General features: G+C 36.0%; 1 protein-coding gene across 1 annotated transcript in view; it reads right to left on the reverse strand.

Annotated features, from left to right (window-relative positions):
* The window catches only part of LOC306866713 (WW domain-containing oxidoreductase), a 246661-nt gene that overhangs the window by 171184 nt on the left and 57218 nt on the right, over positions 1-18259 (reverse strand). The window contains exons 6-7 of the mRNA XM_079411998.1: positions 17669-17757; positions 2719-2904 (exon numbers count right to left, since the gene is read on the reverse strand). Coding sequence (XP_079268124.1) covers positions 2719-2904; positions 17669-17757 — 275 coding nt within the window. The remainder of the gene's footprint in view (positions 1-2718; positions 2905-17668; positions 17758-18259) is intronic.

Here is an 18259-nt window from a genome sequence, read left to right on the forward strand (position 1 = left end):
AGTCTTAACTTTGATAAAGAATATCTCTTTGGTTTTGAGACTTTAGTCTTTGCAACTTCAGGGATCTTATCTATGCACGAACAGCTTGTAACTCTCCAAAGAGAAAGGAAAACTTGAAATCGCATCATATGACCCCTTTAAAATCTACTTTTGTGTTCACAGAAGAAAGTAAGTCACACAGGTTTGAAATTTGGAAGGTAAATAAACGATAACAGAACTTTTATTTGGGGACGAACAATCGCTTTAAAAACAGTAAATAGTAAATTTTGAAAAAATGGACAAAATTGATTTCTCACAGACTACAGTCTAACTAAAGTCTCAAGTCTAAGTTTAACAGGCGGGAATAACCTCCAGAGTGTGAGCCGATGGAGAAATTAACTAAATGAGCTTTGGCAGGCCAGGTCTGACTTAATGCAAATCAAAGCTACGACATGATGTTCTTTAATTGGCTCTGACTAAGCTGTTAAACGCCAGATGTTTGACAAGGCCCCTGAACACAAGACGTTGTATTTTCTCAATATGTCCTTGTGTGTGTGTGTAAACAGTCCCAAGAAACTGGAGTGAAATGAATGGTCCCCCCCTAGTGCGGATCAAAGCCCACAATCACATTCAACATTTACCTTAATTATGCACTTTACATAACAACCGATCAAAACGTCACGTTCGCTGTATGACAAGCTCAGTGCGGCCCATGTTGCTGTTTGACACGTTACATCTCTGCTTGGGTAAACAACAACATCTGCGGGCATCGCAACGGTACAAATACTAAAGGTGTGAACTGTGGGAGTGGGAAACTAGTTAATTAAAGGAATAGTTCACCAAACAAATTAACATTTTGATATCACTTATTTATCCTCCTGTTTCCAAACCCAGTATGAAATCAACACTTTTTTCCCCAAAGAATGAAATTGCCAGGGTCTATCAAGATCAATAAATTAATAAAGTAATACATACAAGTAAGTTTAGATAAAAATGGTCCATTATTCACAAAAAAAAATTTTCCCTTATTGTCGTTTGTGCACCCACACATTCTAACTTTTCACATAAAAACAATTATGTTAAACCTTTAGCAATATGACAAGTTTGAATATGAGACCATTTTATTGCTATTTTAAACAAAAATAAAAATAATAATTTAAATATAAAATATAAATAAATTTTTTTTTTTAAATATTTTACTTAATTTTATTTATTTTTTAAGTGGTCCAGCTGACTGTGCACTGTATTCAGATGAAACGGGTGAAAATTTAAGTCATTATTTACTATGGAGGGGGAACAAATGACATCATTCGTGAATATCCATGTGGCTATTCTATGTTGTTGCATTCAAAAGGGGGAAACACAATGATAATTTTGGTAAATGCAACAATCATAAATATTTTGCATGAAGCTTATTGTTATGTATGTACGCATGTATGTATTTATTTCATTATACTACATCCCCGTTCAATTTCAAGTGCTGTGTGACACTGAACACGGTTTAAAACGGTTTTTATGTTCCAGTGAAGAATGAAAACCAGGTTTGGAATGACATGAATGCAAGTAAATAATGACAGAATGATTTTTATTAGTATTTTTGGCTGAGCTACCCAGTTGAGCTGTTATATATCCATCCCCACTATTACTCTGCACGTTGACTTTGTCATCACCTCACGGCCGGGATAATCCATACGGTCTTCCCAGCAGAGGCATTCTGGGGTGGAAATAGTCTATTTTCAGAGCAGAGGTATGAAAAGGTCAGGTCAGGCTGGTATTTAATGACTACACTATCCGGCTTTAAAGAGACTGAAGTATAAAGGCGTGAATCTGGTGTGAGTTTTCAGAGGTGAGTTTCCTGTCCACGCTATCAGTGTCCTCTTGTTTGGAGTCGGGAGGCAAATGCCAGCACCTATCGGTCCTGTCACTTAAGCCCCAGTGCTACAGCGCAGATAAACGTCCCCGTTGACTTCATTTTATTCTTCCACCCTCAATTTCCCCAACCCCTCATTCTTTCCCTCCCTCTCCGAGCCGTTTTCTGTCACTCGCACGGCCATGTCAAGGTTTAACGGCTCTTGCGGCTTTGGGAAATATAATCTCTTCCTGGGTCAGAGGTCAGACTTGGAGCTCAAAAGGCCACATATTAAAGGCGGTGGATGTGATAGAGATGAGGAGGTAAGGATCAAAAATTATCAGGAGTAGCAGAGAAAGATAATAAAAAGAAGAAAGGAAATAAACTGTAAAAGTTAAATGGAGGAGCTCCTGCGATAACAAGTAAGTGATTTTACTGTTGGCCAGAGCGAATTGAGATTGTGTTCCCTCAATGACACAAGGGGCTTGTTAATCTAATGGACCCTCACGCTCTCAGAGCCGAAAATGTTCTTCAAAGCACTTTCATTTAATAATCATGTTACATGAACAGTAGGCCCCAAATATTAGCTCTTTTTTTTTTGCATACTATCTGTACTGCATACAGTATACACACATTTTCCCACTGACATGAATCTGAGAACAGAAGTGGCCCATTTTTCAACCAGGATATCAAGGTTTAGCTGGTTAATATGGTCTATTTAGCATGTGCTGACAGATACTGTACATTACCCAACACAAAGTATAAATCCATCTGGAGACGTGAGTGACAGAGACTGTTGGTGAAGCGACAACTGAGAGTACATGGATGATTTTACATGAATGCATCAGAGATTAAATGAAGGAATGATGGGAAATATTTAAAAGTCTCACCTGTGAGACTCTGAGGAAACCACCACCACCCGAGCCGGAGCGGAGAGCCGCAGGACGTCCTGCAGGAGCTGAACCAAGTGGAAATGGCCAAGATGACAGATCTGAAAGGTGGTTTCCAGCCCGTCCTCCGTTAAATTCCAAGGCTGCGTGCAAACCGCTGCATTACACACCAGGATGTGCAACGGCCTTCAGAGAGAGAAACAATAGAGATAGATTGAATGAAAATAACAATCTGGCCAAAAACAAAAAAGCAAAGGCAAAAAATCCAAACAAACCAAATAAAAACAAATTATAAAACCAAACCCAAACTATAAAAGCCAAAACAAATCCATAAAACCAAACAAGAGCCATAATAAAACAAAAATAAAACAAATCTAATCAAACCAAAGCCACAAAAAAACAAAACAAACCAAGACAAACCAAAACCCTAAAATCTAAAAACAAACCATGAGACAAGACAAAAAAAAAACACAAAAAAAAAAACACAAACAAAAACCACAAAACAAAAACCAAAAACAATTCAACCAAAATTCATAAAACCAAACAAACGAAAACAAACTAAATCTATAAAAACTAATCAAAACGCAAAAAAAAGCAAAACCATAAAAGCAAACCAAAACCACAAGCAAAACAAAAACCAAGTCAAATCAAGACAAAACTAAAACCATAAAATCCAAAAACAAGATGAACACAACAAACCAAAACTACAAAAAAACAAAACAAATCAAACCAAAATTCATAAAACCAAACAAACCAACAAAACAAACCCATAAAACCATAAAACATGACAAAAAATAAATAAACAACAAGCAAAAACCAAAACAAAAAACTAAATCAAACCAAAACCCATAAAACTGAACAAAACCACAAAACAAAACAAACCCATAAAAACAAAAACCAAACAAACCTCATAAAAACCAAAACAAACCAAACAAAAAACTCAAACAAAACTACAACCAAAACAAAAAAAAAACAATCCAAAACCTATAAAACCAAACACAAAACAAACAAAAAAAGTGTTGAGTAAACAAATCATGCTAAATTAGGGATTCATGGAATTTTAAAAACGCACAAAAACATTCTTTCAAGTCTAATCCAAGGTCATTCTGGGCAGATGGACGTTCATCCATCGGCGAGAGAAAGGACGAAGATTTCTGGAAAGTCCAGGCAAGATCTTTTCTTTGACAGAGTCGCTCCAGTGGTCCTGAAACCACGGCCATACAGCAGAATAATCTGAATCCACCCCACCAATTTTTAATTTCTTCCATTAGAATTAATTACGAAGCCCACAGGCAATTTGTGTACTCCATATTTAATACTGCCTGCACTATTAATTAAAAACTGGTTGCTGGAAAATTAATGGAGAATTGTTATGCCCCTGCTTTAATGAGTCTTCTCTATGACATTAAAAAAAGTACACTTCACATTTCTCTTCAGGTTCTGTGTGGAAAGACGTGTGCATCAGCGGAAAGGCACAGGATCATAGGAAACGTGCAGAGGCCACAGTTACACATGTGCTTCCATTAGAAACACACGGCATAACAAACAACGAACAGCACATCTTCTAGTTACAACTGACCCTGAGAACCAAAGACCAAGCACAACAGTTTCTCTCTTTTGTTTTCTTTTCTGTTTCTATGAACTGCAGAAGTTCTTGTGCCTGATTGTTGTACAGCATGACATGGACTTACGTAGTTGTATTTATTAATAATATAATATAATAAAAAGTTAATATATATTTTATAATATTTCATATAATTAAAGCTATTCAATGTTTTTTAAAATTTTTGTACGTTTGTCCAAAGTATTATTTTGTTTACTAAATTAGTGTTTAATTGTAATTTTTAATGTAAGGATATAAATAGTAAAAACAAGAAATAAATAGTTAAAATAAATAAAGTACATTTAATAATGTTTCATATTTAAAGCCATCCAATATATTTTAAAATATATTTGAGCTTTTTTAGTTTGGGTGTTATATATAATATAATTAATTTTAATATTTAATATATTTAAAGCTATAATTTTTTTTTCTTCTAAATACCACACAATATGTTCAAATTTGTTCAAAGTATTATTTTGTTTAGTAAATTAAAGTGTTTGAATTTAATTAACAATGTTTAATTATTAATATAATAAAATATAATATAATATGGATACAAATAGTAAATCAAGAAATACATAATTGCAAATAATTTCATAATATTTCAAATTTAATACTATTCAGTATATTTTAATATTTTAAAATATATTTTAACTTTTTAGTTTTAGGTGTGTAATATAATATATGTTATATAATATAATATACTATAATACTATAAATATACAATAAAAATAAATACAATTTAACATATATTTAAAATTCTAAATATTTAAAACTATTCAACTTTTTGTTTTGTGCTCTTTTCTAAATGTTCCAAATATTTTCAAGTTTGTTTAAAGTATTATTTTGTTTAATAAATTAAAGCGTTTCTTTTTCTTTTTTTTATTTATGGTCTTTTTAACGTCTTTCTATGGCAAGACTGTGGAGAGACACTTAAAAATATGTGGGAAATGGTTTCTTGAGAAAACAGGTGAGAAAATCATCATCAGCAATTCTAGGGTAAATCACCTAATTAAAGGTTCTGAAAGTGTGTAGTTGTGGGCCGATCCAATAACAGGTTAAACTGCAAATGGACCAAATGCAAAGAAAATCACTCAAGTGCCTGATCAGATCAAGCAAACGTGATCTCTCTCAATAAAACACACACTCAGCTCAGCTCAGACGCCCAAAGGGCAACAAGATGCCGCGGGACCCAAGAGAGCAGTTCAGCTCCTGCTGGAGAACACGACTCTCTGGAAACCTCTGCAGAGGAAACAGATCTGCTCTCCACCTCTGACTGACAACCTCACAGTCATGGGCACAGAGCCTGACACACACACACACACACACACTCACACACGCAGATCTCTCTGGGACTTAATGAAGCGTGGAGTCAAAAAGAGGGAGTGATTGTACCTGTGAGAGAACACCATTAAACTTTATGACTTTCACGCTTGTGTTTGAAACCGTGTAATGGAAGAGGAACATGTCTGTGATCGCTGGTGAGCGGCAGATAACGCATCCCATGGGCTCCGCGAGACTCTGATATCACCCCGAAAACCAGGAACACCCTACACTCCTGCCGCTCCTTAACATCACAGTCAACCTTTGCTTCAACAAACCAAATTACTGTGCTGTTCAGACTATGACGGATTCTGGTTGCTTTTATTATTTGCATTTAGTATCACAACCCACCAGCTGAGAACCTCTGCTTTCACAGACATAAAAGATACATTAAAGTGTGCAATTACAGTTATATTTCACCTGCAGATTAGACAGACAGACAGACAGACAGATATATAGACCGACAGACAGACAGATAGATAGACATATAGACAGACAGACAGACAGACAGACAGATATATAGACAGACAGACAGACAGATAGATAGACAGATATATAGACAGACAGACAGATAGACAGACATATAGACAGACAGACAGACAGACAGACAGACAGACAGACAGACAGACATATAGACAGACAGACAGACAGACAGACAGATATATAGACAGACAGACAGATAGACAGACAGATATATAGATAGACATACAGATAGATAGATAGATAGACAGAAATATAGACAGACAGACAGATAGATAGACAGATATATAGACAGACAGACAGATAGATAGACAGATATATAGACAGACAGACAGACAGATAGATAGACAGATATATAGACAGAAAGACAGACAGACAGATAGATAGACAGATATATAGACAGACAGACAGACAGATAGATATATAGACAGACAGATAGATAGACAGATATATAGACAGACAGACAGATAGATAGACAGATATATAGACAGACAGACAGATAGATAGATAGACAGATATATAGACAGACAGACAGACAGACAGATAGATAGACAGATATATAGACAGACAGATAGATAGACAGATATATAGACAGACAGACAGATAGATAGACAGATATATAGACAGACAGACAGATAGATAGACAGATATATAGACAGACAGACAGACAGATAGATAGACAGACAGATAGATAGACAGATATATAGACAGACAGACAGATAGACAGATAGATAGACACACAGACAGACAGACAGATGGACAGATATATAGACAGACAGACAGATAGATAGACAGATATATAGACAGACAGACAGATAGATAGACAGACAGATAGACACACAGTCAGACAGACAGATGGACAGATAGATAGATGGACAGATATATAGACAGACAGACAGATAGATAGACAGATAGATAGACACACAGTCAGACAGACAGATGGACAGATAGATAGATGGACAGATATATAGACAGACAGATAGATAGACAGATATATAGACAGACAGACAGATAGATAGACAGATAGATAGACACACAGACAGACAGACAGACGGACAGATATATAGACAGACAGATAGATAGACAGATATATAGACAGACAGACAGATAGATAGACAGACAGATAGACACACAGTCAGACAGACAGATGGACAGATAGATAGATGGACAGATATATAGACAGACAGACAGATGGACAGATATATAGACAGACAGACAGACAGACAGACAGATAGATAGATATACAGACAGATAGACACAGTCAGACAGACAGATAGATAGATGGACAGATATATAGACAGACAGACAGACAGACAGACAGATGGACAGATATATAGACAGACAGACAGACAGACAGACAGACAGATGGACAGATATATATAGACAGACAGACAGACAGATAGAACCAAAAACAAAACAAATATGAATAAAAAATAAACCAAATCTATTCGAATCAAAACCACAAGCAAAACAAAAGCCATAAAACCAAACCAAACCAAAACTAAACCAAGTCAAATTAAACCAAAACAAACAAGACAAAAACCAAGACAAACCAAACAAAACCAAAACATTCATAATCCATAAAACAAAACAAACAAAAAACAAACCAAAAACAAACAAAACAATCAAAAAACTAAATAAAAACCAAACAAATCCCCAACCAATGCCACAAAAGAGAAACCAAAACAAGACCATAAAAAATACACACAAACAAAACAAAAGCAAAAACCAAATCAAAAGAAAATAAATAAAACCAAACACAACCATAAATCAAAACAAAACACATTTAAAAAGTAGAAAATAATCACTGTATTCACGTTGGTTACAAATGGTTTTGAAAAATGTTTTTAATAAGTAATAAAAATAATACAAAATTTAAAATTAATTAAAAAAAATATTTTCTTACAATTTGAATTCATATGTAAGTGTATACAACATTACTTTCAAAAGTTAACATTTAAAAATAAAATGATATAAAATGATATAAATATAATAACTTGGCAACTAACTGAAATGCATTGAAGCACTGAAATTACCATTTGGTAAATAAATAGATATATTTCTAAAAATAAAACTAATATTACAACATCAAAATAAATAAATTAAATAATCAATAAAATTTTCATTTGTATATAAATAATAAAAAAATAACACTGAGCTGAACTGACCTCGCCATATCATAAAAAGGTCTGATATCTCATTCTCATTTTTTTCTTGATTATGACATCAGGAAAGTTGCATCACCCTGACACCAAAAATATCAATTAAAAACATAAGTCCATTCAAGTCACCATATAAATTTAAATATAGGTCAATAAATAAATAAATATGTTAGTGACTCTTTGATTTTGAACGAGTAAAAGCCAAGGGTCAATTGCCAATAAACCACATAATAACCACCCAGAGAAGAAAAAAAAAAAAAAAAACCTAGCAACCTCTGCAGTTGAAAGTGGCCCCTGATGATGCAATGGAGGTGTTTTAAGATATCGTACACAACAACAGTCTTCATTTGAAAAAAACCTAAAATTAAATTTCTCTGGTCGATTTGGAAACGGCTCTCAGTGGGAAGAAGCGTTGTTGTTTGCATGCTAATCCTGCTGTTGTGTCGTATGATTTAACAACTCGCAGCGCTCGCTCTGAGCCGCCCCCCGCCGGCCGTGTCTTCATAAGCAAAAAGCTAACAAATGGTTTTAATAGCTTAGCCCACATAATGTAAAAACTCCCTTTAAACTTATTAATGCGATCAGGGGGGTCTTCCGCAAATATGCAATTTACGTGTCGGGGCGAGCGAGGGCGGTAACGACCGGATGGGGAGAAATAATGCTCCATACTTACTTTAAAAGAACCCCCAGGGCACAACCTTTGACCTCAGAATAATCTCTGCCCATAAAAGAATGATTGCTTTTGTCTCCCTTCACTCCGACCGGCCGCCATTAAGGGGGCGCGTTTATGGGCCGCCGAGAAAATGTGGGGCTAACAGAGAGATGCTTTAAAATAGACAGACACACATAAACAGACGGCACCCACAAGCATGCGGTCGTTACCAAAGCCACGTGTCTGTAGAGGAAAGATTTTATAGGTAACGAGATGTTAAAAATAAACGACGCACACCTATGGACCGCTTTGCTATGAAGGCTTTTTTTCCTCACTACAATCAACATCAACATTTATTGGCCAGGTATGCATAACATACAAGGAATTTTCTGCCACTATGAGGCATCCCACAAATAAAACTAAAAATAAATTAAATTAAATAATTTTTAAAAAAGTTAGATAAAAGCTTCATTAGATATGTCAATATCGGTTATCGGTCGACTTAAGTATTGGGACCAATTCTCACTTTTAACTAGTTACTTATTAGCATGCATATTACAGTATTATTACAGTATTGCATATTACAGTATTAACATATTGGCTGTTTATTTATTTGTATGAAATAAATAACAGTGATTGGACAGTTAGAACTCAATATGAGCTGCGCAACTTTTGATGTTCTTTATAAAGACGACAACAGAAGACATGATATTTATGTTGATTCAAGTTTAAAGACCTTCCCCTTACAGAACATTATTGAGAGATCACATTATCACTCAGTACGTTTACATGTAAACAGAGATTTTTGATTTCCTTAATCCAGCTAAAGTCATACTCGAAGTAAACACAAATCAAATTGAGACGTATTCCTATTTTAGTCGCAATATCGAAGAGCAGACATGTAAGCACCTTAAATCGCATTATTACCGTCATGTAGGACTTTGCCGCATTTTGCAACAGGACACACAAATGGCAGCGGTCGACCATTTGACGGCAAACAAAAGAGCATGGCTTTAACTACGCCTTCATCTGTTTACACGTATAGCATGACAAATAATTAACTGCACTTGAAGCATTCGTAAAATTAAAAATGAAACATAACGCGGCATCATGACAAACTGTGTGTTGATGCATGAAATTCTGGAGTGAAAATCTAATGTAAAGCCCAGTTCAGACCACATTTTTTTAATCGGTTACGACAGTCACTGTGCCAGATTACATGATTTTGACTCCTAAAAATCGTGTACGTATGCAACGTATGTACACGGATACATTTGTTTACGTTGTTTATGCTTTGATCTGAACATAAACAACATTCGCGTACATACGTTGCATACGTTGTTGACGTATGTGATGCTCTCAAATAGCGCTACAGGGTGGCACGGAGGAGACGAATTGTTGAATAAAGTCATTATTTTTGTTTTTTCTTTGTGCACAAAAAGTATTCTCGTAGCTTCATAAAAGTACGGTTGAACCACTGATGTCACATGAATTATTTTACAGATGTCCTTGCTATGTTTCTGGTCGAGTTAGGATCCTTGCTGTCTATGGGAGGGTCGGAGAGCTCTCAGAATTCATCAAAAATATCTTAATTTGTGTTTGAAGATGAACGAAGGTCTTACGGGTTTGGAATGACTTGAGGGTTAGTAATTAATGACAGAATTTAAATGTTGAGGTGAATTATCCCTTTAATCATAATATTGTATTATTCAGAATAAGGTAAATAAATAGATTACTGAATAACGTGCAAATTGTGTGTTGCGTTTTAATTTATGTTTTTTTAATTCATTTAGAATCATTTATTTACACAATCGTTTTATAATCATTAGTCATTTATATTATTTATTACTTGATTATTTTTATCATTTGATTATTTTTAATTGTTTATTCATTTATTATGTTTATTCATTCATTCATTATGTTTCTATATTTCATATTTCTTATTAATTTACGCTTGTTGTTCAATCTCTTGCTTGTGGTGTTTCATGAACTGTTCTGTCTGTATGAACAAGAAATAGATAAGGGGGAATAGGTTTATGGAGACCCAAGATGTATGGGATGTTGCTGTGAAGCAGTTTTGGTATAACAGTACATGTTGAATTTGTGCTGGTGAGATGAAGTTTGAACATTGAGACATACGCAACTAAGATTACTACGGTTACTTTTTACAATCATCACGTCGTCTCCTGCTTCTGCTCTTCTCTGGCTTTTCTCGGTCAACTTCTTGACTAACAGTCAAGTGTCTTCTGTCAAACACTCATTTTGGGTATCAACAGCTCTGTTGACTAGTTGTTCTGTTACTGGACAAACTGATATTTTCTTACGGGATCTGGCGTCCAGGGCTTAATCCTAATTATTATCCGTTGTGGAGACCCGATATAACACTGACGTCCATGTAAACGTACCCACTGACTGCATTTACATGGACATCAGTAATCTAATTATTTACCTTATTCTAAATAAGACAATCCACAAAACAAATGTATTGTATGGGTTTTCAGTTTATATAAGTACTGCATTGTTAGCTTAGCAATACATTATTACTGCAATAAAACGTGTTTAGAGAACTTGACTGAAATAAGTATGCAAACTTTTCTTAGGGACTGAAAAAAAAAAAAAAAAAAGGCGTATAACTAGTTTTGGTGAGCATATTTGCTGGCATATTTTTCTAGCATATCTGTGTCACTTTATTGCATTGCTCTTGGTTTGAATACCTTGAGTCAGGAATTTGTCCACAAGCAATCAATACACAGCGAACGCTTGGCGAAATTAAACATCATAGGCGATCAACTTCACTTCACAGCGTATGTCGTGTGACTGAGTTAATTAAACACTATAAAAACCTGATGAGAACAAAGGAATGATAAGTACATGGAAATATGTTTCCAGTGCCTTCCGAGGGCGAAGAACAAAGAGAACAGGAGTGAGAGGAGAAAGAAAATAAATGAGGGAGCGGGCAAGGTAAGATGGGGGTTTACAAACGGTAACAAAAGAAAAGACAGGCTACAGGAAAGTGGCAAAAGCAGCTGTGATTGAATTAAGCTCCAATGGCAGTAATTGTTAATGTGTGTGTGCGTGCTAGCGGTGCCTGCAGACATCTCGACGGAAACAGAAACAGGGAGGCGTGGTGTGGTGTGAACTCACCAGCTGCCTGCTGCCATTCACACCTGAGCACCTCTCCATTCTGATGAGAATTAATCTACTCCACCTCCTCTGGGACTCACGCTCACACACACACAGCCTGGGAATAGCTAATGAAGAAATACAACCTTGGCAAGTGAGAGAGATGATATTCATTCATTCATTCCCTCGCTCGAGTATGATCACGGTGGTCTGGGTTACATGAGCATGAGGTGTGTATGAAAGAGCACTGTGTAGCAGATGAGGTCATTCTAAAGGTCAAATCCCGCTTCGAAAACACCTATCTGTAGCATTCAAATAAAGCCCATGACTTTAGATTTGTTTTAGCCAATCAACTGAGAGTTAAATGTCATGTGACTAACAGAAAAGCTAAATAAGACTAAACAAAACGGAACAGAACAAAGAAACGAACAAAAACAAAAAAACGAATGCAAATCAAAACAATTTAAGCAAAACAAAACAGAACAAAAACAATACAAGCAAAGTAGGGATGCACCGAAATGGAAATCTTGGCCGAAACCGAAAATGCTTTGTGGTAATTCTTCATTATTTAATTCAATTATTTATAAAGTGATTTTTTTATTTAACAAAAAAAATGAATGATACCGAATTAAAAAAAAAAAAACACAACACTGCCTGAACACCGCTTTGTGGCCCAAAACTGAAAATGCCATTTCCTGCTAATAATTTTTGGCGGCTGAAATTTCGGTGTCTCCCTAAATGAAAGATAAACAAAACAAAAACAAATAAGAAAAAAAAAAAAAAAAAAAACAAGCACTGCCAAGCCAAAAACACAACAAACAACAGTCATTCTTGAAACATGGGACAAAACATGTCCAGCAATTGTAACTGCTATCAGGTTTAAAAATGTTAAATATTTTCAATTGTAAATGTTATGGGGATTGATCATAGAATCTATTTAACACAATTACCCCCTTCAATTTAATTTTATCATTATTATGTGAAATCTATGACACTTATTGTCTTCTCACTACATCTAAAACAGTGTGTCCACAGAGAAGGGTTCAATCATTCATATGCTATAAAATGGATAAAAATGTTTTTAACGATAAAAAAGAGCTTGTTTTATCAAAACCAACACTTAATAATATCTCATATCAACGCAAGGTTGTTTTTCAGTGACACATGCATGTTTCATAAGGTTTTAAAGTTTTGTCCCCACTTTTTGTCAACACCGTCAGACATTCATTCAAATGTAATAAAATCAGGGAATATCAGGGGCAGCTGTCACTCTAAAGGACCCCTTGCCGCAGTCCTCCTCTGCAGACTACATCACTGTCAGACAGACTCTGGTCAGTTTTATAGTTTTAGAATATTTTAAATCCTAATGTTAATATTTCATGTGTCACAACCATGATACGTCAACACCATCTTCCAATTTCTGAGGAAATTATTTGAAATATTTAGATCATTTTATTCTCCTGAAGCAGGTTCCATTAGCATCTAGTATCAACAGAAAACATTTAATGTCTACTACATGAACTCCATTTGTAAAGTAAAGTCAAGTAAAGTCGTGACGTATTGTCAAGTATGGTGACCCATACTCGAAATTGGTGCTCTGCGTTTAACCCATCCAAGTGCACACACAGCAGTGAGTAGTGAACAAATGCACACACACACACACACACACACACACACACCGTGAACACACACCCGGAGCAGTGGGCAGCCATTTATGCTGCGGTGCCCGGGGAGCAGTTGGGGGTTCAGTGCCTTGCTCAAGGGCACCTCAGTCGTGGTATTGAGGGTGGAGAGAGCGCTGGACATTCACTCCCCCCCACCTACAATCCCTGCCGGCCGGGGACTCGAACCCGCAACCTTTGGATTACGAGTCCGACTCTCTAACCATTAGGCCACGACTTCCCCCTTTGTGAAAGAAATGCCAAATGTGTCAACACCGTCAGATTTTGTGTTCCAATAATATATCAAAATACTTAAATGCGACTCTTGAATAAAAGCTTTATAAGCAATAACATACTCACTGCCCGTTGTGGTTGTTTTAACACAGTAATTGTTTGATTCAATGTATTTGATAGTTAAAAATACTACAAATTCAGGTTTTCGTCACCACCGTCAGATGCGTCAACTCCGTCAGTTCTGTCACCTCCGTCAGATGACTATTTTGATAATATTTCATTATGATATTTTATATTTGTTGTGGAATTGTTGGTCGCATGTGAAAGTGTAATCTGTTTGCTAACATGAGAAAGTGTTTTGAAATGTTAAAAACATCTTGAATGCTGTTAAAGATAAAGTTTAAATTATATTATACAGTCCAAGGTAAAAAAAGCACATTTTGTTTAAAAAAGAGAAAAGTTGGGAGGTTGCATCAAAGCATAGCTCAGTAGCTTAGTACATATAAGATACATAAATGTAGAGTACAAAGTTTTATTTTTTTCAATTTTGCACCCTGTTTTGTCCCATTTCTCAAGAATGACTGACAACTAAAGACAGCACCTGTACGTTAAACAAACAAATAAATAAAAAATAAATGTAACAAAACTAAAACAGAATGCAAATAAAAATCTAAACAAAAAAAAAACAAAAACGAAAAAACAGAACTCAAAGTAAAGCTAAACAAAACAAACCAAGTAAAGCTAAAAAAACAAAAACAAAAAAACAAGCAATGCAAAGCAAATCAAAACACAGCAAAAAAATAAACACAAAACAACTAATTACTTTGGAGAAGCAAGAAAATTACATCCTGAAACCAAAGGTACCACAGTTAAGTGTAGCATCCCAAACCCTTCACTACCGACTATCTTAAGGATAGAAAGGGAAAAATACAAGTCCATATATTCCATGGAAATTTTCTCAAGTCCATTTTGGTTCAAAGCATTAGGAAGAAAGTCCTCTCACCATCTAGTCCAGTGTTTGAACCGATCCCCACACTGGGTCAATGGACCAAATAAATGCTTTGGGTCCCAAACTAATAGGTTAATCTCTCCCTTTTATTAAAGGCTAAAAGCTTCCATTAAGAGCTGACCAGCCCAGATGTGTTTGGAAGGCTGAGGCAGAGACATGGGAAAGATTTGCACAAGCCCTAACTGTCACTTTAACTAACAAGCCATGACAGACAAGGAAAAAGTACAGCAGATGCATGCATGCACGCACACGCACACACCCCAATACTGGTTGTGTCCAATAATGAACAAATACAGATCCAGTGTTGCTCTGGACATGCCATTAAGCAAATCTAAATTATGCACTCTATACTCCCAGGCCCTGTTTCAAATATTGTTCTGAAAGAACAGAACAAAAACAAAGAGCAAAACAAAACAAAATAAAAAGAACAAAACACAAAGAGCAAAAGAAAATTACCAAAAAGCTGAACAAAAATATAGAACAAAGCAAAACAAGCAAAACCCACAAAAAGCAAAGCAAAGCAAAACAAATAAGGAAAATAAAAAAAGCAAAGACAATAAAAAAACATCAAAAAGTATAAAAAGCAAATGCAAAACAAAAAGCAAAACAAGACAGAACAAAAACAACAAAAAGCAGAATAAAACAAAAAACAAAATGCAAAACAAGCAAAGCAAAATAAAACAAAAACTAAACAAAACAAGTAAAAGCAGAACGAAACAAAACGCAAAGCCAAATTCTGAGGCAAATTGGCCTGTGTATTTTTTTAATTGATGCAAAAGTACACAAACCCAAATTCTAAGAAAGTATTGCAGTCGGTTTTTTATGCCTGTATGAAGATTGCATTGTTAGCTTCACAACATACAGCGAACCTTAGAAGAATCAATGAATCAAGCTGCTCGTGCGCTTCACATCTATCACTTTTAGCGCTCCGTTTCAGTAAGGATAGTGCCTTAGAAAGCAGATGCCTATGTAGGCTGTAGGCAAGGCAGCTAACTAGGTTTTGGAAAAGATCCCAAAACACACATCTTTCTCAGGGTCACTTTGGGAAACAATGCTCAGAGATCCTGTAATCAGGAGCCATGGTCAACACATTTTACACATTCCAGCGTGTGGGAAAATCGTTTAAGAAACTTAGACGGACTGGAGGTAGGTGGAGGGGTTTGGCTCTGGGACAGGGTGGGGGTCACCTCCAGGGGTCTGGCTGCTGACCAAACTGCTGCCGTTGCCCCGGGGCCGGCCAGGGGCCAGATGAGTCCTGCAGCCCCTCGAGGGCTTGGGGACACCGGCGGCATCTGCACGTGCCCCACACAGCCAGGACGTCACCTCTAATACTGCAACTCACTAAATATGGATCGTGAGCTGATGGAGCTGTGAAGGTCGAAGCTGTGCTGCAGTAAAACGAAGGAGGAAGATCCATGAACAAGGAAAGCATGGAGCAGAAAAGGAACCCGATTAAAAACATTACTTGCTATGAACAAAAGCCATGTCGGAAAACCGAAATCAAAAACAGCAATGATGTTTATTTCATAATCAAATAACTGATTTAAAATTATATTAAAATACAAAGATCCCAACAGGCAGTTTTTCCCCCTTAAAACTACAGTATAAGTTACTACATCAGAAGTGACACAGTTCTCACAGCGCAGCGGTAACATTCCAGCCACGTCTATATTACATCATAATTATGCCTCGTTAGCCTAATTACTGATCACTGCAGCTCCCCATCCAAAAACTAATGAATGTTTACAGATAAAAAAATTAATAAATACCGTATTGATATGATAATAGAAGGCAGACATGCTGAAATTGTTAAACACTTCATCTTGGTGTAATATTAAATTTAAAAAATTAATATGATGACAACAAATCGTGGGAAATACTATATAAACAATGTTCTTTTCATGAGAATTTAAGTTACTCCATAATGGACAGTGAAATGGCTAAATTTGATTCATATATCATTTTTGCCTGATTGATTGATTTAAAGCATGTTATTTATAAATGATTTAATGACATTTATTTATTCATTCATATGTTTGTTTGTTTGTTTGCTTAACATGTATGGGTGATAAATAATTAATGGAATAGTATTTATTTATTTAACATGCAAGGGTGTGTGAAAATAAATAAATAAATAAAGGAACAGTTGTTTATTTATTATGCATGGGTGTGTGAAAAACATAAATAAATAAATAAATAAATAAATGAATAAATAAAGGAACAGTTATTTATTTATTATTCATGAGTGTAAAATAAACAAAAACAAATAAAGAAATCATATTTATTATCATATCCATCCATCCATCCATCATCACATGTTTAGACTGTTTTCAAAAGTCCACTTTTATCCTAGCATTATGTGCACTACAACTTCCCGAAAGCTGGGAGCACTAATTGATTTAACTAGGAGACTGTGAAGGACTTACCAATCTGTGGCTTTGCGATTGATGAAATTATAGCTAAGGTTCGGCTACTTATTTATTGACCACAGAGAGAGATGAGGGGTCACGATGAAAGAGGGGAGACCTTTTGGCCCCTTCTCTGATGCGATAGTTTGTTAATGGAGCCGGGGCCCGGGTGGTGGAGGGGGGTCGGTCTCAGGACAGAGCGAGCAGAAAGCTTTTTATGATGACCTAGCCAGCGTTCATCCAGGTGTGCAATGAAACCTTATATTACAATTCTGTTGTACGGTGTATTACTTACAGTTTCCTGGCTTTGAAGATCTCTGCAAACTCTCGGACGCTCCTCAAGGAAGTCAAATCCAGCGTCATGGCTTCAACACGGGCTTTGCGCTAGTGAAAGAGGCACAGAAAAAGAGAAAGCAGTAGATATTATACCAGCTGCATCCATCACTATCACACTGCTAACAAACTGAAAGCCAAAGCCCACACATCCCGCTCTAACTCACTGAACACTTCCCACCCAGTCCCTCCACTATATCTCACGGACGCCATAAAAAACAACTCCATCTCCCGTTCCCTAAATCAGGGGAGCATTTCCAATAGGGAATGTTGCACATTCTGTGGCGGGAGAGCATCTCAATATCCTCTTTATGGCATTTTTATGACCCTCCGCACTGACTGTATCCGATCTCTCCTGCATGCATCCTGTGCTTACACTAAGTAAACGGTAAGGCAGTGGCTCCCTTCTTTCATAATGTCCATAATGGCATATATAACAGGCCCAAGGAGATAAATAATGTATGAGCAAGGCCAAATCCACAATAATGGTCTCTCTCAGTGCTGGCTTTTAGGTGCACCTTTGATCATTCCAGAACACGATCGATATTAAGAA

This window comes from Barbus barbus (genome assembly GCF_936440315.1).
Source record: "Barbus barbus genome assembly, chromosome: 48".
NCBI lineage: Eukaryota > Metazoa > Chordata > Actinopteri > Cypriniformes > Cyprinidae > Barbus > Barbus barbus.